This window comes from Rattus norvegicus, chromosome 8 (assembly GCF_021556685.1).
Source record: "Rattus norvegicus strain SHRSP/BbbUtx chromosome 8, alternate assembly SHRSP_T2T, whole genome shotgun sequence".
NCBI classification, from domain to species: Eukaryota; Metazoa; Chordata; class Mammalia; order Rodentia; family Muridae; genus Rattus; species Rattus norvegicus.
In genome coordinates, this window is record NC_141541.1 from 111,976,502 (window position 1) to 112,000,027 (window position 23,526).

The window sequence follows — 23,526 nt, forward strand, 5'->3', positions numbered from 1 at the left end:
TTAACCCCCTCCAGCTTTTATGGTGCTCAGTTTAAAAGAATGGACACTGTATGACATTAGGCCTAACTATGAGGAGTAGAATAATTTCCCCAATGCCTTTCAGATAACACATGGCTTTAAAATATGTGCAGACTGGGGGGCATACGTGATTCCTCAAACATTTCTCTGCCATTCAAATCTGCTACGCTGTTTTGCCACGGCTCAGTTCTCCTACAATGAAGCTTACCTCTCCTTCTTTGAGATGTGGTGTATATGTATGCATGTATTGGGGGGTGAGTGGGAGGAGGCTGTTTATCTTTCATAGTCTCCTTGCCCATCAAGGTAGACTTAATCCTTTCTTTATAACATGCCTCTTCAACTGTAAAGCCCCCTCTCTAACAAATAAGCTTATCATTAAAAAACGAAGAGGCAAGCCAGCAGGCCACCCTACGGTCCCACAGAACATACAGAAAAAGAACAGAAGAGGGTCCCCAGGAAGCCTGGCAACTTTCCAGCAGGCTACACTAGCCTTATGACTTTCTGGGATTAGAATTCAGCAGAAGCAGCCAATTAAAACGTCTGGCCCCGGACTGTGGGTAGGTGAAGTGCTTTGCACGTTCTACAACAATCCAACCTGAGTCGGAAATTCTGCGGGCCGACTGCCTAGTGATTTGCATCTCAATCGATTTGGTTTGATTTATTTTATTCTCTCAGCAAAAATCAGGTGCCCCTTGGCCCAGGAAAAGACCCATCTTCCATCTGCCTCCTCACCAGGCTACCCAGACACGATGGGCTCTGACTCAAAGCGGCCCATGTCTGTTGTGCCAAGTGGGTTGTCTGGAGCACCTGAGCATGGAGCTGGTCTTACTTTCCAGTCAGTAGCAACGCCCATCCCGAGTACCATCACAATGGTTCTTTATGCCGCAACCCAAAAGCACAGGAGAAAGTCATCGTCCAGCACATCATACGCTGCCACAAAACCAAGAGGCCACACTTAAACCACTTGCAGAGAATCCCGCATAACCACACGACATTCCAAGTCGAAGGCTATGCGGTCCCCAACGCCTATCGGGTTCCATGTGACAAAACGTGAGAAAATACAATTTAGCACGTCCTTCCCAGGGGACATCGATACAAGGTCACACAGTAACACCTTATGGAACAAAGAACAAATGCGTTTTTCTTGTGCATTTTGAATTAATGATACTCAAGTCCCACGAGAATTATGATGGGGTCTAGAGAGCGACCTGAGGTATGGTGGCTTATCTAGATTAAGGAGAGGGAGAATGACTCAATTCCGGTGTTCTCCCACAAAGATCCCGAAGCTCGAGAAGTGATGAGCTCGGCACGCTCCCGTAAAGGACGAGTGCGGTGTGAACTTACTTAACAGTTGGCAATAGAGGGCCTGTAAACTTCTCTTCATGGTATCATCTGGTCCTGCTTGTCCTCCAGTTTATTCATGATTCTGCCTAGGAAAATGGGAGAAGACATTGTTACATCAGGGGTCATAAATACCGAATTAGAACCTGAGCACATACATAGCTTTATCTCCAATAGAAAACTCTTAAAAACAGTTTAATTTGTAATTTATGAATTGTGTGTTATTACAGTTACCACTGACCCTTCGACCAAATTCCCAGGCCATATAACACCCTCTACCCCGACCCAAAGACAACCTCTTTGGGCAGAGAGAAACATCCTGGCTTTAAGGGCTTTTTATAGAATGGGTGACTCTAGTCCAGTGGTTCTCAACCTGTGGGTAGAGACCCCTCTGGGGTTGAAGAATCCTTTTACAGATGTCGCCTCAGACCATTGGAAAACACAGGTAATGAAGTAGCAACAAAAATAATTTTACGGTTGGGGGGGGTCACCACAACACGAGGAGCTGTATTAAAGGGTTGCAGCATTCAGAAGGTTGAGACCCACTGCTGTAGTCATAAGAGAAGAACAGGAGTTTTGTGTTTTGTAAGCTTATTCCTACCGAGGGATTCATTAAACCAAAACAAGAACCCGTGAGCTTCCTCACACTGGAAAATGTAGGATGCAAAACAAATTCATTAGCTGGGCACACACCTGTAATTCTGACACTCAGAAGACAGGAAGGAGAAGGGAGAGTTCAAGGTTAGCCTTAGGTACGTATCAGGACCTTGTTTCAAACAAAGATAATAAAATGAATGAAGAACATTCAAAAGGAAGAAAAGACAGAGACACTTTTTTATTATTATAAAGGGTATTATTATGAAGTGTTTGGAAAATACTGGAATATAAATAAGAAGAACCAGGAAGTCTTGAATCACATCATCCCGCCAGCATGAGCTAACTGTTCAGACTCCGGGCTGAGCATCTCTCCGGTCTGTGTGTGCACTCCACGTGGCTCTGTTTCACGTACTACGCCCTCAGACTTTCCTCCCTAGCAGAGGAAGTGTGTGGCTGTGTCAACAAGATTTTACTACCTGCTATTTAAGTGGCAAATATTTACTCAAGAGAAGTTCCCAGACGTGAACCATGCAAGGACATAGCGTAGAGCTTTAGGGAAGGTATAAATGCTCTCTTCAGGACCAGTACCACAGAAGAGCCATTTAGACCATATCCTACCCAAGAATGGAAACTCAGAATTTCTTTTCATGCTTCCTTGTAAATAAATATTCCACCCCATTGCCGTAATTTGTACTTAATGTCATTTATCTTAAAAAGCTAGAATTTATATTCTTTGGTCATTCTCTACCAGCCAGGTTTTCATTTTCTTCTAACATCCCAAGTAGAACTATCTTGCATTAGTATCTGTTAAGATTGAGACATAACTGGTATATCATAAAATTCTGCCTTTACCGTGCACAACTAGCTGGTGAACCCCTATCAGAGAAGGTCCCTTTGGCAGTAGGTGGTGACTGATATGGAGACTCACAGCCAGCTCAAACAGCAGCGCATACAGGAAAGGGCTTGCAAAATCCAGCCCCAGCAACAGAAGACTTCTGGGGAATGGAGAGTCAGTGTCCTTCAGTGTCCAACCTGACAGGTTGTCCATGCTCCAGAGGCTGGGCTTACACATATGCAGACATTGGCGGTACTAAGTGGTTGTTGTGGATTTAAAGAGGTGTTTACTCCCTGGGGAGGAAAAGTGCTGGTAGGGACAGGGAGGAGCTACAGTAGAGGGGGTCGGAGTGGACTTGACCAACCCATATTATATGCATGTATGAAAGTCTCAAGCTGTACATTTTTTAAAAAGCTGCTTGACCATCACTACCTATTCCAGAACATTCCATCCTTGTATAAAGCCACTACTCACTATTGGGCATTTGTGAGCTTCTCTGATAACCACTACTCTGCTGGCTGTCCCTCTCTACTTGCCTTTTCGGGATGGTCTGTGTAAACAGGATCACATGATGCACGGCATGTGCACCTGTCTCTTCACTTAGCATAGTGCTTTTGAGCTTTCCCCCATCCTGCCTTCAGAAACAGAGTAACAAGAATGCTGCTCACTTTCGCCCATCTCCCATGGTTATCAAGACCTTTGCCAGCTTCTTGTTCTCTCTATTTGTCCTGTGCTTTTCTATTCTTAGACAAGTTTCTGACTTTGTGATACCTTCAATTTCTGTTTTCTTATTCTACCACTGGAGCAGTGTGTATGTTAAACAGTACAGTTACTTTTCTATTATTCTTTTCTAAATGTGCCTTATTGGTGTTTACAGTAAAGAAATTAGTGATTATATTAAAGGAATATGGGGATAATAATAGTTGGAGATCTCTCCTATTTGCTTAGAAAAGATTTGGAATCTTCAAAATTCCAGTTGTGGTAAGGAGAAAGGAAAATATGTTAAAGTACGTTGCTGTGAACAACAAAATGTCTTCCAAGGGTAAGAAGTTCTCTTTAGAGGAACACGATACCTCAATGATGTCCTCAGTTAAGCAATAAAGACCCCATACCCCAAAGAGTAAGAGACAAAGAAAGAAGAGGAGACGGAGATAATTAAATTGCCTTTAGTTAAAACCAAATAAGGAGACTTAAGCATCTGAACATTAGAGTTAGGGAAGATGGGTTACAGAGGAGGTCCAGAAATGGCCGAGTCTGCTGGGATAAATGGGAGACAGTAAGAGATATGCTGGGAGGTGAGGCTGAAACATAGGGATGGCATGAGAAAGGCCCTCGGGGGATGCCCATGAACATTAGTTTTCCTCCACTCCTGTTTTATGCTATCTTTACTCACAGGTACATCTGCGTACCCTCTCCCACTGTGCTCATCCATGAAGAGCATCCTTGAACCCTCAGGATAAATCTTGCATAAAATGGTCAACTGCTACTAGTGTTTCTCAGGGGCAGTATGAGACAAAAGATCATGTTCTGAGCCAAGAGTGACTTCCAGAGGCAACCCCCTGCAGGCAGCCATAAACAGTGGGTAGTGGGCAACTGTGGGGTACTTAGGACATGGTAAGCACTCAGTAAACATCTAGTAAGTAGAGAGTGGATGAATATATAGATGATCAAGTAATAAGAGAACAGAAAATAACTATGGTTAATTTTGATCAAGGGGAACATAAGCCCCTTAGTCATTTCTTATATATTTGGTTGTGAGCCTAGCCTTTAACGGCTGAGCCATCTCTCCAGCCCCCCTTAGTCATTTCTAGAAATGCTTAGCGGTCTTTGAAGAAGCAAGTGATGTCCTGCAACATAAGGGATAAAACTATTAGTGAGCTATTAAAGAAACAATTGGGCCAGCAACTCTCAGCGACTTGGGACCATCTGAGTTACGCAGGGCTACCCCAACTACAGACTCCATTTGGCACACATTTTATTCAAAATTCATCCTTATCTAAAACCTTTGATGAAGTTTCACAATGGTTTTTTTTTTCTTTTACATCCTATCATCTTATCAAGTAAGTTTGTGGGCATTTTCTATGTATCTTCTGCCACTGTGATGTATTTCCTGTCACCATTTTATTCTCTAATTACTTTAACATGGAAATGACTGCATTCTGTACACTCACTCTGTGACATATCTGAAGTCACTCACTGTTCTAATGATGGCTTCTAAGCTGAGTCTCCTGGCTCAGCTGTGTTACTTTGAATAGATGGAGAGTCACGGGTATATTGTATCAAAAGCTATTTTATTAGATCTCGGGGGGGGGGCAGGGCCTGCTTAAGGCATAGCCGTATGTGTGGTGGTCAGAGGACAACTTGCAGAAGTTAATTCTCTTACACCATGTGGATCTAAGAGATTGGAACTCAGGTCATCAGGCTTGGTGGCAAGCACCTGTACTATGTGAGCCATCTTACCGCTGCCTAAAGTTACTTTTCAACCATGTAGCGAGACATAGGAACTATATCAGGATGGCTCCTTGGGGAATAATTTAAAAGACTTAAAGGTAATGATTAGTTTCTGGAGTGAATGCCCAAGAAATTAAATGGTCTTAACAGTCAAAAATCATAGTCAAAGAAAAATAACCTACTTTAACTATTCCAGTTCTGGGTTGGTCATTATAGACCTGTGGTTCTCAACCTTCCTAATGCTGAGACCCTTTAATAAAGTTTTTTCACGTTGTGGTGACTCCCAACCATAAAATTATTTTTTTTGTGGCTACTGTATAAATTTTGCTACTGTTACAAATCATAATACGGATATCTGTGTTTTCTGATGGTCATAGATGACCTCTATGAAAGGGCCATTCTGCCTCCAAAGGGGTCGAGACCCACAGGTTGAGAACCACTGCTATAAACGAAGTCAGGTCTGCGGCCTCAGACTGTAGGTCCAACCTTGGAGTCAGTGAGCTCTAGAACCATTCACCCCCGGCTCAGGCAGTAAGGAGACCTTTGACAGCTACAGACGAGGCTGGGCTGTAGAGAGTGGGCCAGGAGGGAGAAGTGCGAAGGCCAAGGAGAGCTTGACAGTGTCTCGTGGTTTTGACAATCTCAGAAGAGGGGGAGAAGCAGCTGTAACAGTGACAGCAGATACAGCAGGAGCTATAGCAACAAAAGACAGCTTGGGACAATGATTAGGACAGGAAGACAAGATGAAGGGGATGACAGGAGAAGGTGAGGGGGGCAAAGGGATAAGGTCAAAGGGTGAGAAGCCACAATGGACCTGAGAAGAAAAGCGGCAGAGATTGTTAGCTGAAAGAGTTCCAGAAGGCTGTCAGCCTCCAATCACCAATAGTGTTGGGAACTCAGGTTTGAGACCTATAGCACTGGCTGCTGTCAAGACCTGGGAAATCCCAACTCTTTAGGATCGTAAGCTGCTGAGAGCCATTGTCTATGGTTGGTTTATCTTGATACTTAAACCCAGCCGATGCTGGAATGATGGTCACTGTCAGACTGTGGAATCCTAACTTTCTAGAAGTGCACACACTCCCACCCCTACATCCCTGCCCTCCAGAGCTGTAGCACTCGCTGGGAGAAGATTCTGGTACCTCAGCACCTACAAGAGCTGGAACACTAGAGGCCCTACTTGCTGCTGCCTTCACACCAAACACCGAGGAATCGAAAGCTGCCAAAGGCGAGAACTGAGGAGCTTTTCTTTGCCAGATCATGGTTACCATCCAGTCGAGCAAAAGGACCACAACTTAGACAACTAGACATAAAATCTTTACCTAAAACAATAAATTAGAAAAAAAAGACCCACTCGAATAAAATCAGAGACGACCAAGGTCCATGATCGAGTTGATTTTATCCCAAGGATGCAAGGATGGTTCAACATACGCAAATTTATAAACACAATCCATCAATTAAAAGATGAAGGTTAACGATCATATGACCATCTCAAGACATGCAAAAAAGCGTCTCATGAAATTAAAAATTCCTTCATGATAAGGAAGCATGAACAGGTTAATTCTAGAAGAACTGTTCCTAGAATGCTGAAGACCTATGATGAATCTATGGTAATATCGTTGTGAATGGGGGGAAGCCAAAGTACCTGCATTACGATCAGGAGGAAGTCAAGTGTTCACTCTGGTTGCTTTTCTGAGGTACAGGCTAGAAAGTTCAGACCCACTAGGGCAGCAAAAACTGAACTCATACAAGTAAGAAGGAAAGAAGTCAAATTTCCCTGTCTGCATATATGACTATATATAAATTAAGTCTCTCTCAGAAGAGTGTTAGAAGTAATTTAGCAAAATAGCAGGATATAAAAAAAAAAATCAACATATAAAAACAGGTAGTTTTCCCACATACTAAAAAGCACATATATTGAGAAAGGAATCACGGAAGCAATCCCATTAAGAATGATTATCAAAAAGGGAGGAATGAAGGAGGAGCTAAAAGACCTTTAAGATGAAAATTACAAACCCCTCAGGAAAGAAATTAGAGGAGATACACCAACAAAATCAGAAGCTCTCTGAATTCACAGATTTGAATAATTAACACTGTTAAATGTCCATGCTACCCATACTTAATTTTAGTATCTACTACAGAGCCACGGTAAATAAAACAGCACGGCACTGGAACAAGCAAGAGGCACATAGACCAATGGAAGAGAGGAGAGAACCTAGAACTAAGCCTACACTTCTACAGGCAAGTAGTTCTGGACAAAGGCACTGTACACAAACGTCAGAGAAAGGGCAAGAATGCTAGAAACTGGATATCCGCATGCCGGATTGAAACTGCACCCCTTTATCCCATGACTTATAAATGGCAACTCAAAATGCAGCAGCAACGTGAACGTAAAACCCCCAAACCCTAAAAACACCCAAATAGGAAGAGGAAGGTTGCAAGACACCGTTTGGAGACAATGGTTTCCTACGTAGGATCCCACATGCACAGACAATGAAAGCAAATGGCATGGAGTCATATCAAATTACACAGCTCGAAACTCAATGGAGCGATGGAGACATCCTGTAGACTAGGAGAAAGTGCCTGGCCACTGGTCACCTGTCAGAGTGATCCAATTATAAATGGGCAGGTGGTAGGAAGAGACCCTCCTCAGAAAGAAATACAAAAGGCCAAGAAATATATGGAAAGTTTTCAGTAATACTGGTCATCAGGGAACTCCAAATCAAAATACAGTCAGATGCTGTCTCAGCCCAGTTAGAATAGATACTATATTTTAAAAAGCAAGTAAAAAATGCTGGTGTGGATGTGGAGAAAAGGAACTAAGACACTTCTGGTAGGAATGTAAATGAATAGCGTTATAGAAAACAATATGGTGGTTTCTCAAAAAACCAAAAATGGACCTACTATGTGATCTAGCTAGTATGTTTGTGTGTGTGTATGTATATGTGTGTACATATATATGTATACATAGATGTAATATATGTATATATATATAGAGAGAGAGACAGATATGAAATCAACATTCCAAGGCATGTTTGCACACTCACATTTACATTTACATAATACCTATGTAGAATCATCCCAGGTACCCATCAACACATGAGTAAATAGCGAAAGTATCTTCTTTACAGGAACAATGGAGTATTATTCAATCATAAAAAAGAATGAAATCCTGTCATTAGCCACCCAACGGCTAGAACTAGAGAACACCATGCTGAAGGAAATGAGTTGGACCCACGAGAATACTTGGATCATCTCCTCTCACAGCTGAGATCTAAGAGGGATAATCTAAGAGTACAGCAATGATTATAAAAGATTATGGTGAGTGCAGGGGTCAGAGAAGACGGACTGGACCAGAGTTCACCACAACAAACTAGAACTGGCTAAAGAGCTGCATCAGATGAGCAATAGTAACTTCTCTACTTAGGAACAGTACTGGCCACACAGATCAGAAATCAAGCAAGCCATTCCATACCCACTCCAGAGCATCCATCTGCTCTGTGGGCTGCGTTGCGGAGAAGTTTAGTCAACTAACACATGGTGTAGATGGTCAGGACAACATCCAACCTTGTTCCTGCTCTCATACCACACATGTGTCCTTTCCAAGGCCTGTTCGGTACTGTGTGTTTTGCTGAGTTTCCTGTTCAGAAGACTCTTCAGAATAGCGCTGACAGTCCTTCCAGTGTTCCTAAGCTCCAGGAGGCTGGGATGTGCCCAGCAGTTAAAGTACATAAAGCATACAAGCTCTGCCCAGGCTCATGCTAAAGTGCTGTTGGCTCTGAGTTTAACGTTAACGAGTCAACAGTCTGTATGAGATGAGATGCCTTTAGACAGAAGGCATAAAAACCAGGCATAGCACATAAAACCAGGCTATGTAATAGTGATCGGATGACAAAGGATGGGAGAGGCTATTGGGAACCTCTTACTGTAGTTCCCTTAAGAGAAATGATTCCATAGTCACTAATTCAGTGTCATTTTATAGGATGTAACTACCACGAATAATGACAACTGACTGTATTTTACTTGAGCTTCAAAAAGTTTTCCAAACAAGGAGTGTTAATGTCTGGGCCAGTAGGGGGGTTTGAGCCACCTTAGAGCAAGGGCTCAGGAGAAGGCAGATCAGAGAAAGCTGGTAATAGACTTGCCCAAGAGCGCAGTCGGGAAGATGATGGAAAGCTGGCATGTACATAAGCCTTCCTTTGAACCTTGATCCTTATGAGTGGACACAAAAGGAACCAATAACTTGGACCCAAGGAGCCAGGAGCTTTAAACTAGTTCCTGGCTTTTTCAGTGCTTGGCTTCCTTCTTTGTACAAAGAGTAAACATCGTACCAGACAGGCTTGGCACAGAGGTTTAGACGCACATGCAAAGCCACCGTTCTAGGGCCTGATCTCTGGGCTTTGGCAAAGGTTTAATGTGAACCATCAACTCTCATCAAACAGTGAAATACAAGGTGTGACTGACCAGGTCAGAACTCACCAACTGCCTCTCCATTCTGCTTCTGAGTCAGAGGTAAGCCAGAGGCTTTGAGGCCATTCCCTCCAACGCCTTTTGTTAAATCTAGTGTCCTATTTAAACTGGGTTTATAAGTTATTCTCGGAGCATACACTGATTGTTAATCTTATTTAATATTTGTCTCTCTGTCCTCTTTAAAAAGACTTCTGCAAAAGAATAATCAACGAGCTGGAGAGATAGATAGCTCAGTGGTTAAGAGTGTTAGCCATTCTTCTAGAGGACTTAGGAAGACTGAATCCTAGCATGTGCGTGTGCACACGCACACACACGCACACACATACATATGCGCACACACACATGCACATACACACAGGCACACACACACATAGGCACATGCACACACACAGGCACATACACGCACAGGCACATACATGCACACATACACACATACACATGCACACACACAGGCACATACACATACACGCACACACACACGCACACACATGCACACACACATGCACATACACACAGGCACACATACACACGCACACACATACATAGGCACATGCACACACACAGGCACATACACGCACAGGCACATACATGCACACATACACACATACACATGCACACACACAGGCACATACACACACGCACACACACATAAACACACATGCACACACACATACACACGCACACACACACATAGGCACATGCACACACACAGGCACATACATGCACAGGCACATACACGCACACACACTCATATACATACACACACATACACACGTGTGCGCACACACATACACACGCGTGCACACACACAGGCACATACACGCACAGGCACATACACACACAAACACACACACACGCGCACGCGCACACGCACGTGTACCCATACACTCACAGCAGCTCCCAACCACCATCTGTAAGTCCAGTTCTAGGTGATGTCACACCCTCCTCTGGCCTCCACAGGCACCTGCATGCAAATGTTCCACAGGCACACATGCAGGCAAAACACTCATGCACAAAAGAAAAAAAATCAAAATTGCAAAACAAATTATTAACTTTGCAAAGCCCAATTACTACCTCAGAACATGACCAAAATTATGTAGAGAGCAAGAGGGCTGATTTCACACTAAAATGTAATGGGACAGTGCATCACCCACAGAGCTAGCTGCCTACGAATGAAGGTGAAAAGGACACCTAGTATCATTATTTCTGCCTGCACAAACAGAAGCATTTGTTTTCTTCATAAACGCAAACATCCTCTGCCACTAATTTCTAATAAGAAGCCCATTAGACAGTGTGATGCTTTGAATGTATGATGTCCCCCACAGGCTTGGGGTTCGAATGCTATCTATTCTCAGAGGCCATGGTCTAGCTGGCAGCAGTCATTCCCCAGTGGTGGGTCTCTGAAGGTCACAGCCTGTCCCTTAACTTCAGCCACTCGAGTGTGAACATCCCCACTGCTGTGGACAGAACCGCTCTGCCCCCCTTTCCTGTCTGTAATCAGCGGAATCCCCAAGCCAACAGTTCTCAAGCAGCGAGTCATGACCCACCCAAAGACCATCGGAAAACACGAATATTTACATCACAATTCATAACAGTGGCAAAAAATTACAGTTCCGAAGTAGAGATGAAAATAATGTTATGGTTGGGGGTCACCACAACATGAGGAGCTGTTTTAAAGGGTCACGGCATTAGGAAGGTTGAGAACCATTGCCCTAAACCAAAGTAATTCCTCCAGAGTTGTTTTTGCCATGTATTTTGGTCACAAAAGGCAAAAGTAATTTATACGGAAGTCCTTTTTTATAGCCAATATTACCCCCAAAGCAGCTGAAGAAACGATGAGATTACGGTTGCTGTGGATAATGTTTATCAACCGTGATAAAGCTAAGGCCATTGTGATACACAGCAGTTCACACAGAGCACAGGAGCAAGGGTGTCTTGGAGACATGCAGGGAGGGACACCTGCCACTTAATTGGCATTGCTGGGTGACCTTGATAGAGTTACTTCTCTGGGCCTCAATTTTCTCATCTATAAATGGGGCTGGCACTTAAACCAAATGTGCCTCATACGGTGGGTCTTCCCCTCCCTCCCGAAGCCATGAGATGATCAGAAAGCAAGGCTGCTTTTGGTTCTGTGAGGACGGAGGGAAGCAGAGAAACAGAACAGGTTGTTCTGCGAGCTGCCCCAGAGCCCCTGTGCCTCGGAGCACGAGCGGCAACTTACTCCAGGAAGGCATTGGTAAAGGTTTCTCAGACTTAGCCTAAGTTCTGGATACGTGGGCTCCTCACAGGCAGAGTCACTAAGGGTACCTGAGTGGGCTGGGGAGATACCCTGGGCTCTAGCATGTGTCCACAGGCCTGGGTGTGGCTTAGAATGGTGTTTTTTAGTCAAACTCCTCTTAGCTAGCTGCTTCACATATTAAACATGGGAGATCCTTTATTTCCATAGAGAAACGGGCATCTTTTTCCCCTTAAAATATGTAGTTCAATATTTTGCACTTTTATGTAAGAAACACTTTGTATTCCTCCAAGCCCATGGTCAGTCACACAGCCAACCACATCGGCTGCCACTCTGTCACTTACAGACATTGATAGGTTGATAGGGAGGGAAGAATGGTCAACCAAGGCTTAACAGCAAAACAGAACTTTCTTCTTAGATCTGACATTTGAAAAACCCTAAATTCTAAGGAGAAGCTGAAGTTCAGATGTTTCGATGACGTCTGCCTTCTGAACGATGATGCCAATTAAAATCAAGTGGGACCAGTCCACCAGCAAGATGAAGGCCGACCCTGTGGTTTCTGGCTGAGACAGGGTCTCCCGCTACAGATACCACAGGGCCAGACCCCAGGTCCTAGCAAACTGAGGAGCGCTGTCTGAGGTCAGGCAACATAAGGGCATGTCCTACAGTCGCCCTGGGCCAGCTGCCCACTCTTAGGGGAAGAGACCTTCAACAGAGCCCCTTCCTTCCCTCATGATCTGTACAGTTCAGTTTCATCTTTTAAAGAGGCTGTCAGACACACCAAGGAGCTGCATCACCAAGCCATTCATCTTCTGCTAAGAAAAAAACCTATAAAAGGGAATGAAGTAATCCAAGCCCTGTTAGAGACCTGGGCTCCTCACAGGCAGAGTCAATAAGGGTACCTGAGTGGGCTGGGGAGACACCTTGGGCTCTGCAGTGCTTGTCTAAGGCTGGAGGCCTGAATGTGGATCCTTAGCTCCACATGTGTTAGAGGACAGCAGTGCAGTGTGTCTTCAAGCTGGTGCTGGGTGACAGAGTCACACATGAGGAAGACACCCGATGATGACCTCCAGCCTCCACACTCAGGCTCATGCATATGCACTTATACATACACATGTTCACATATGACCATATGCATGCCCAGGACCAACATGTGCAGTTTTCTAGACTCACACGGGACCCCTTTTCTGGTATGCAAGGTCTGTTAGGAGCATTTGTGTCCTCTGAGGAGACAGGATGGAGCTTGTGTGAGGCCGAGAATGCAGATCCCACTTCCTCTTTACGGTTTTGGTATTAAAGATGGGGTATTGAGGTCAGCGAATTAAGTGATATTGCAAAGCTGCCAAGCACCGACAGAGCGTGCACCGTCATTTACACCACAGTGCTTATGAAAGATTACCTCTTAGCCATAGTAAACTTGGTCATTTTTCTTTTTCCTTTTATGGTGCCTGAAAAATATCTCCAGAAATTGAATTTGGGAACAAACAAATGTGTACGTTCCCTCTGGGAAGCAGGCATTTGTCCCAGAAAGTTATAGTGATGTTTTTACAGCCAAAAGGTGGCAAGACTGTGAGGAGTAGGCTAAACGTTCCACAGAACATTTACATATGGAAAGAATAGAGAGACCCACTGCTCTTGCATTAAACAGGCAGCAGATTTAGTATACGAAACTGTCCGCAGCATTACAGGCCTTGGTCAACTTTATGTTTTGAGCAGTAACCTCGAGCCCTTCTGTTCTCTTCCCTTAGCTTTTCCAATACTGCTTTAATACTAAGAGTCATTTTTAATTCTCCAGATAGTACAGTTTTAATTTGTGATTCTGGTTCAATATCTCAGAATACATAATTTAGATCAAGTCATTCCACAGGAAATGCAGTTTCTGAGATGCACAGCAGAAATCAAAATTATAATGAAAAACAAAATAACATTGTGGGCAGTAGTGGTGTGGGCCAATGTAGACTAAACTTCCTTCACCTGCAGAGTGTAGAGTTAGCATGGGTTAGACCCGCACAGAGAATTACACCTAACCTCACAAGTTCAGAGTCAAAACATTTCAGTATTTCTGACAAGTCTCACCGTAAGGCAGCAACTTTGATCTCAACTCTGAAGGTCTTAAATAGCCTGGGATAATGACTTTGATGATTCCACCTGGCTCTGGTGACTGGGTTAGAAATAAATCATTTAGACTAATGGTTTCCCAAGCTGGCTAACCATTACAACTGATGGTTCAAAGGTATCTGTCAGTCAGTCAGTTGGTCAGTCAGTCAGCCAGCCAGCCAGTCAGCCTGCCAGTGTCAGTCAGTCAGTCAGTTAGCCAGCCAGCCAGCCAGCCAGCCAGCCAGCCAGCCAGTCAGCCTCTCTATCTCTGACTGTCTCTGTCTGTCTCTGTCTCTGTCAGTCTGTCTCTGTGTGTGTCTGTCTTTCTCTCCGTGTATGATGTGTGTGTGTGTGTGTCTGTGTGCGTGTGTTCGTGTGTGTGTGTACAGGTGCGTGCGCTTGTGCCTGGGCGTGTTTGTGTAGGTTGGAGAGGTCAACCTTTGGGTTGTCATTCCTCAGGATCGGTCAGCCTTGTTTTTGGAGACAGGTGACCTCGTTGGACTGCAGCTTGCCAAGAGTAGACCAGGCTGGCTGACCAGCTGGTCCTCGTGTCCCTCTGCCACCCTACTGCTAGGATTTCAAGCACGTTCAATCATGTTCAGCTATTCCATGTGGGTTCCGGGGATCGAATGCTGGTCCTCATTATTTGAACAGCCTGCGCTTTATTGCGTTACCTCCCCAGCCCCAGAATCTATTTTATTAATAGTTTCCCAGTCCCTCAGGAATTCTAATACCCAGGTTGCGGAGTAGGGCAATTGGAAAGGGTTCTCAGGATTAAGATTCAGGCTTACCAGTGTGAACTGAACCTAGAACAGAGGAAATGAGGCCCCTCCAATAAAAGGACCTCCCCAGGGACCACTGTGCTACTGGGAGGAAGGACAGGATTCCTGCCTCAGCTTCATAAAGTACTGAGGCCAGAGCCCGCTTTCTCTCTCCTGCAAGTGGCAGTTTTATGAGAGGAGGCAGGAAGACAAATGAAAGCACATTTGCAAGTCACATTCACCACAGAGAGGGAGTGACTCAGTGTTTCTTAAATATTTAGATCCGCTGTCTCTCCCACAGTCCTCGGCTGAGGCAGCAGTGCATGCACAGTGTTGAGGTGGGGTCTTGCCCTCCTCTGACTCAGATTAACCCCTCTCTCTGAGTTCTAGTGCCATGCTTCCCCAGGTGCTTGGAATGAGGATGACTGAAAGGGAGAAAGCGGAGGCTCAGGGAAGGGTGCATGTGGAGCTGCAAAGACTAGAGCCAGGAAAGGAGCAGAAGCCACTAGAATTGCTTGCTGTGAAGGTAGGGTATAAGTTTTTCCCACAGCTTTCACCGTTGGGGATCTTAGCTGAGGCTAGCTGGGAGTAACAGCAGAGGCTACCCTCAGAGTGCAGGGAAGACCCTTTGTCATGGACCATAGCCAACCGCAAGGAGAGAGGCAGGTAGAAGGTGACGGTGTATACAGAAGGCAACAGGAAGTCGGTCTTATAACACCTGAGCCCTGCGATGTCACAATGCTGCACTGAGCAGGGACCTGGGGCTACACACAAGGAGAAGTGAGATGCACTCTGGCTCCCAGAGAACTGACAGTCTATCAGGGGGTGGGAATGTCTTATCAAAAGTCACTCTGGTGGCTCAAGCCTGTAGCCATAGCACTCCAGGGTGGAGACAGGAAGGTTGTAAGTTTGAGGCTGGCCTGGGCTAGTTAGTAAGCTCCAGGTCCATCTACCTGAGTGACAGAGTCAGACCCTGTCTCAACGGGAACACAAAGCAGGGCCAGGTAGGAGGGGAGTGCAGCTTAGTGAAAGATCTTTACTCTGCATACACAGGGCCCTATATTTAAATAAACACCCCCCTAAGCTATCTGTGCCTTTGCTGTTAGACAATGAATACTGCTAATTATTATTGTTAATTGCAGCAAATCAGACAACATGCAGTCCTTCTGTCTGGAGCCTTGGGATTCCTCTCTGTAGCATAGGCCCAACGAATGCTGAAGAGGTGTCCTGAGGCCTGCAGCATAGTTATTTATGTACAAGCATATCCGACCCTTGGGAGGAATAAAAATGGACCTCAGGAGAGGGGCAGGATGAGTCTTAGAGGCAGGGCAGCATAAGCTCAGGTCTCGGGTGTTCAGACGGACTTCTGACAGGCATGTATGGAAGGGTGTAAAAGCCCAGAGGTAGGACAACAGTGACAGTGATTATGAAGATGACGGTGACCAGGCAGGTGTGTGAAGATGAGGAAGTTATACAAGTTCTACCACAGGCAGCTAAAAAAACAAATCCCACCACAGTACAATTTAGGGCATAGTACATACATCTTCCTCTCCGGCTTCTGAGACAGAACTGCTCTTATCTGCCGGGGAAGGGTGGGATACAGGCTGAAGAGGTAAAGGCAAATACAGAAGTAGCTGGCAGTTTAAGAGATGCCAGCTACTTCTGTATGCTGGATGCTGGGCCTCAAAATTCAGTCTTCCCAAACCAGTGTAACAAAAGAGACGCTTGCGAACCATGAGAGCTACTCACCGTCCAACAGATTCCAAGAGCCTAACTCAAATAGGACTCTGACTCGTCTCCATCCACGATGAAACAGCATTAGATGTCTGCCACTAGGTGGTGCCAAACCCTAGTTTAGACTTGGATATGGACACCTCTGCTGGTTCCTTAGAATCCCAGACTGCTAATAGGTAGACCAGTTCTCTCTCCTTAAGCTATTAACATTGCAATAATGTAACAGTGTGGCTTACTCTTAAGATACAGTCCTTACACACCACCTGCACCAGGAAATTTACTAGAAAATACATATTGTCTACTACCTAGACCCAGAATCAGGAAAATTTAGAGTGGGCCCCCAGCAATTAGCCACAAGCCCTTCAAGATACACAATAAATCAAAGTAGAGAACCACCTGCTTTATTCACACATTTCTTTGCCTTAGTATTATGGTATGGCAGAGTTTTATTATGTAATTGTGACCTTGGACAAGTCATTTACATCTTCGATTTGGAATAGACAGACCACTTTCCAATGCCCGTTTCAGCACACACACCGTGATGCTGCGGTTCTCCGGTGGGTAATGCAGGCATTCAAGGATCTCAATGGAAGCATATAGCATAGTGTGTCTGCTTTCCAGGAGCCAATTTTAGAAATGTCTCCTGTCTCCATGGTTCAACTTCTTGGGCTAGTGGTGTCACTGCTCTTTGAGAAATTCCAAGTATAAGGTAGGGACTTAACAACACAGGGTTTATGGTAGGTAAGCCAACATGAGGTGATTGGGTTTGATTGCAAATGCCTTTATGCCTTCATTTCCCAGCATTGAATTAACAGTCTAAACACAGGCTGTTGGGATTGATCCGAAAGGTTAAATCTGAGAACAACTACCTTCAAAGAAACCTTCATCCAGAACCTAAAAGATTAGCAGGGATGGTCAACATGGAGAGATAAGTCAAACATGTTACCCATCTCTGCCATGAAAGTCGGTGTCTAAGGATCTATAAGTTGGACAAAACAAACAATGACCACAACTAATCACACCCAAGTTACACTGGGCATGCGCCAGGAAGTTAGACAACAAGACATCTATGATCACAGCTGTCTGTCCTTAATCCATGGATACAGACTGACATCTAGACATAGGCTTTTAAATCAAAACATACCTGGTAGGCAAAGTTTGTGTCTCTCCCTCCAACTAGGGGTGGGGGAGTATCTGGTGCTCAGAATACTGGACCATTGTAGGTGTTTGGCGCCTGTTTGAATACATGCATGGATGACTGACTGTAAGACTGATGCAGGGGGCTACCCAATAGAAATTTCTGAGATCATAGAAAGATTACAGAAGTTTTATTGACCAAGACAGTAGCTATGAGCTGCAGGCAGCTACTGACCACCTAAACCAGGAGCTAGTTTAACTGGGGATGCCAGCTCCAAATTTTAAGTAAGTTCACTTTAAACACACTCAGATTCTTCCCAGTAAAGGCTACGGCTGTGCAGCTACCCGGAGAGAAATAAGTTTGAAATTAAAAAAGAAATTATCTTTTATTTGGCGATCAGGTGGCATTGAACCCATAGGCAGCACAGCTCATGGGACGAAGAGCCAGGTGACTGAGGGCCCTTTGACCAGGGACAGTAAGCATTTTATTAGCCAAGGAGTCCACGAAGCAAAGAGCTCAGAACTTTCCTGGGGTGCGCATGCGCTTCCCCTGCCTGTGCATGCGCTCAGGCTGTGACGCTCATCCAATCATTTCCATTCATTCAAGCATTTTCAGATCTGTTTCTCTATTTCTTTCTGAGGGAGCTCTATACCAAAAATGGATCCTATGGGGTCGGTAATGCCTTGATGTTCCTTGCCTGCCATGAAAGACGGCTGTTCTGCAAGATGAGATGGTGAAATGAGAGCCGTTTATCTTTAATCTAAAGAAAAAAGAAGGATATTTTTGTTTCTCCTCAAACAAGAGAAGAGATTGCTTGTCATGAAGGCTTAATATTATGCACTGCTTGGACATCAGGGCCTAAGGGCAGCAGCTCCTTTCCTTTCTCTGCACCCTGGGTGGGACCTGATGGCCAAGCAGCTTACTAACAGGAGCAGGCACAGTTCCTGTTACCAGAGGGATTACTTCCTTAGGCATCATGGGAGGCAGCAGCATCCTCTTAGCATACAAACACTGCCTCTGGTAGCACCTGCTGTTCCTCTGTTTTCAAGTGTAATTCCCACAAGGTCCTGCATCATGTGCTGACCTTCCTCCCCAGGCTATGAGCCAATGGGACTAAGCAGCTGCAGGTTTTGTCATCGCCACACACCTGCAACCTTCCCTGCCCTGGGGTAAGACACAGGTGATTTCATTATTGCAGGTATTTTTGGTATTTTTGCAAAGGCCTCATTTTACAATTAACCCTATCCCTCTGAGCTTCCCTGATGCTTCAGGGCCATGAGACCCAGAAGTGTTATTTACCAGGGACCTTTCTATCAGGATTCCTGTCCACCAGAGACATCTTCATGACTTAGGAGAGCTGCAACAGAGCAGAGACGTTATTCTCCAGTAGCAGCTGAGGAGAGTACAAGTCAAGACATGGAAGCCTTAACGCAGGCTCCCTACAGCCCACCAGAGACCTGAAGGCGGGCTGCTAGCAATCCCTCTTCTACGACTCTTCAATGTCCTGCTTTCTAGAGCACTCTATGGAAGATACTTCTGTGTCCTGGATCGTGTTTTCTTCCCTCTTGATCTCAGCCACAACCACAATGGTTCCAGGTGAGCTTTAGCTGGGCCTACGCCTGTCTACCTCAAGGGGAAACTACACATTTTCACTCTGGGTTCCAGGGTTCCTGTAAAACTGCAGGAGCCATGACAGTTAGCTAGCCTCCCATACACATGTGCTGCTGAGAAACACATGCGGTTAATACCTCTGGGGCATCACTGGGCAAGCCAACCTTCGCACCTGCTACAATTTGTGAAGACAAATCTATGAGGTACCTCGTGCTTCCCTGCAGATCCTGACAGAAGTCAACTTCTACCTCTCCAGCACCACTTCAATAAATTATCTCTCTGTTGGTCACTCCTCTTGCTCATTCTCTTCCTGGGCTTGCCTTCCAAGTAAGCCCCCTTTGCTCCTTAATCCTTGCCTCAGGCTGTACACCGAGAGGATCTAAATCAAGACAGTGGGCCTTCCTGACCTCTCTCACTCAGCTCTGCATGGGTTGTAGAAGTTCCATAAATTAACAAGTCTCCTATCTGAAGAAGTTTCTGACCAAGTCATAACCAATGTAGTTAATGCAATAGTCCACGCCAGATCACTGTATTATCTGTATGTGTGTATGTGCATACATGCATACATGTATACATACATACATACACATGCATGTGTTCTGGATCATAGGGCATGATTCCATCATTTTATTTCTGCTAGGATGCGTAGGTTGATTATGACAGAAGACATTACTAGCTGATTTTGCACTACTCATTCTCCGAGTTTCACCTACAAACAAAATCCCAAGTTTGATTAACCTGGAAACACATTTGATCCAAATTTCAACTTCCCATTATTTTCTTCCTTAGTAGAGAAGACACACGTCCACTGGAGTTCTCTAGGTAAATCTCAGTCATCTTGTGCCTTCCTCTTATGAAACGGTGATAGACTTACCATCCTACAGGGACAGGGAGGCAAGGGCCTGGGTCAGTGGAGGCTACTGGGCCATCAGAGGGTCCTGGGCCCTGGATCCACTTCAAGAGCTCTGACTGTTGGTCTCCACACTTTTCATGTGGGGAGGATAATGCTTATTTTATAAATTTGTCACTTGTCTGGAACACTGCTGAGCGCCATCCGCTCTCTGACACACATAGCGTTCATAGTTCTAACTTTAGAATGACTTGCTTTGAATGGATTCCCAGAAGGAAGCTGCCACATCAAAAAAAGGAGTAAACATATGTTAATTTATGGTACGTGTTGCTAAATTACTTTCCAGAGGAGACACATCAATCTATGTGGCCATGGCCTCTCCTGAAGCTGGCACATCCTGGACGGGAACCGTTTGTGTTTTCTAATTATCCTGCTAGCTGGTTTCCATTTTGATTAGCAATTTAATACACAGTGAGTTCCAAGCTCATAGGCCACAGGGTGATAAAAGGCTCTGTGGGAATCCTACTCAAATGAACGCTGTCTTCTGACCACTGAGAAAAGAAAGACACGCCTACAGGGTTTGCATCAAGAATCAACGATCAAGACAGCTATTATCATCTCCTTCAAGAACTGAATTACTGCTCTCACTAAACACCAGTGTTAGGGAAACAGAGATGGAAGGACGAGGAACAGTGAGAAGAGAACCCATAAAAGGAGACCAATTCAGCCAATGATGAACCAGCTGCTAACGGTCTGCTGGACCCTCAGAAGGCAGAGGGAAAAAAGGAGGTATTTCTTTACTATTGCAATTAGATACCAAAGGACAACGTGGGTCACTCCCATCTGTCAACTCCAGAGCTACTGTGGTCTGTGAGAGAACTTCATGGAGAAAGAAACTAAAGCAACAAGGTGGACAGGAGACCACTGCCAGCAAGTGTGCTTGTCATGGTCAGCATGCACTGTCTGTGGTTCAAGGCTCCATGTCAGCTTATAGCGGAGGACTCTTTCTCCTCTTAGCTGACAGTTCTGAAACCCTTCACTGACTCATCCCAGCACTGCAAGTGTCATGGAAGAGATTCCCGAAGCATCATTCATTCCCGAAGCATCATTCTTTCGGTTATGTGCTAAGAAATATACCAGCCAGGTACAGTGGCACACATCTGTAATTCTAGTGTTTGGAGGGCAGACACAGGAGAATTGCTCTGGGTTTGAGGCCAACTTGGTCTACAGAGTTGAGTTCTAGGCCAGCCAAGGTTACACGATGAGACTCTGTCCCCAGACATCAGAGACACATAGTGCTCTGTTAGTGAGCAGAGGCGGAACTTGGCCCTGATTGGTTGATAGAGTCCTACATGAAGAAGACAGCTGTGCTGAATCCCTTACAGCAGGTAGGGCACTCAGAGGAATGCTCAGAAGAGAGCCCATAACTGGAGTGGAAAGAGAATAGGCTGCAGGAATGAGGTTTTGCATTTGTTCCAGTCTTTCTCCTAGAGCGACAGAATTACATAATTCCTTACTTTTTGTAAGCCTCAGTTCTGTTTAGCTGTAAAAGTGCGACTATTGTCATTGTTCAGGGACCACTCCTGGCAAGTACTGAATTAAGGAATCCATGTGGGAATACCTTATTAATTATTAATTAGAAAGAAGTAACTATAATTGGTTTTCTTATTAGGATCGCTTTGGTTGTTATTCTGTGCGCATCAAAAAAAGAGTTAAACGTTCAAGTTTGTTCTTTACAGATTTAAAATCATATGTGAATTACTCAACCGATCAATAGTTTAAAGACCCCCTTTTCCCCTCTATCTCTGTTCCCTCCCTCTCTCAACCATTTGTGTCCTGGGGTCAGAAACTGTATCTTATTATCTCATAGTACACAGCACCCAAGTGTGCAGTGCCCATACGAGCCCCATAACTGAACACCTACACGCTTACTACTTGGCTATATTGAATAGGATTCGAGAAGTTATAATTTCATGATGACAAATTCATAACTAGAACACAGGCTTTTCTTCTTTCTTTTTGTTTTATTTTTTGAGATTATATTTTAATCACAATATTTCCTTCTTTCCTTTCCCCACTCGAAACCCTCCTATATATATCCCTTCTGCTTTTGTTTAAATTCTTGCCCCCTATATATCTGTGTGTGTGTGTATGTATATGTATGTGTATATGTATGTATATATTTTTTTTATATTTTTTTTGTTCTTTTTTTCGGAGCTGGGGACCGAACCCAGGGCCTTGCGCTTCCTAGGCAAGCGCTCTACCACTGAGCTAAATCCCCAACCCCTGTATATATTTTTTCATGAAATAATAATTGCTAACTATAACCTGTAGAATCCATATACTGTTACTTGTATGCATGTGTTCCGGGCTGGCTGTTTGCACAGGACACTGGTAATTGTGTTCCTCCCCGAGGCACCTCTCCCCCTCCCAGCTTTCCTCAGTTGCCTGTGGTTCTTTGTGAAGGGATGAGGCCTGTGGACCTTTCCCTTCCAGTTCCGCATGCTCACTGGAGTCCTGCTTGTTGAGCTCATGTCTGGGCAGTCATCCCGCTGAGCTTTTATCAATTAGCTGTGGTAGGAATATCTTAAGCTTATCCTGGACTAGCTTACAAATAAATGAGACTCAGACAAGGGTGGTCATTTTATTTGGCTTTGACAATTACTGGGGAGGTCACCCCTAATCTACTCTTCTAACTGCTGGTCTGGCTACCTCCCCAGCGATGTACCCCAGATACTATCTCCCCATCTCTTTTCATGGCAGCTTCCTCTCTCTCTCTCTTTCCTCTTCCTCCTCCTCTAGTCTAACTCCTCCAATGAGGTCACTCCAAACTCACCTACCGCTAGCTAAATCCCTCCAATAGTTGACTGTAGCCAATTTTATTTAACCAAAAATTTTAAATTAAAAAAAAAAAGCAAGGTTTGCACAACAAAAGCTTGCAAACATGAGAACTCTTGTGGAGGTAGACCTTCCAACATAAGATTTAGCAATGCAGAGCAACAGACCAAACCTCAACATTATCTTCTGATGCTATAAAGACACCGTCTCACAGCAAGCCCCCTCCCCCATCCTCTGGCTCTCACACTCTTTCTGGTCCCCGGAAGCAGGTTTATTAACTTAAGATAACTGCTCCCCAGAAGGGAGACAGCTGGTTCCAATCATGGTGTCCCTCACTCAGCTGGTCAGACTGAGTCAGAAGGAATGGATGAACCTGGGGAAAGTAAATTAGTTTCTCTGACTGACTCGGGGAAAAAATGATGGGATTTCTCAAAGAAAAAATTAAACCACAGGATTTCCCTTTTTGTTGTTGAAACAACAAAATTAGGGAGCCTGTTGGAATGGGTCTGATCACTACAGACGAGGTGCAATTTGGAAAATTGTGATTAATAA

At 44.7% G+C, this 23,526-nt stretch overlaps 1 protein-coding gene across 16 annotated transcripts in view; it reads right to left on the reverse strand.

Moving 5' to 3' along the window:
- Positions 1 to 23,526, reverse strand: part of Tmem108 (transmembrane protein 108) — a 287,643-nt gene that overhangs the window by 125,219 nt on the left and 138,898 nt on the right. For 11 of the 16 annotated variants that reach the window (XM_087561351.1, XM_087561342.1, XM_087561338.1 and 8 more), the window contains one exon: positions 1,363 to 1,448. In XM_087561351.1, coding sequence (XP_087417477.1) covers positions 1,363 to 1,402 — 40 coding nt within the window. In that variant the 5' untranslated portion in view covers positions 1,403 to 1,448. The remainder of the gene's footprint in view (positions 1 to 1,362; positions 1,449 to 23,526) is intronic. The other 5 variants (XM_087561348.1, XM_087561339.1, XM_087561345.1 and 2 more) reach the window with 1 other exon arrangement.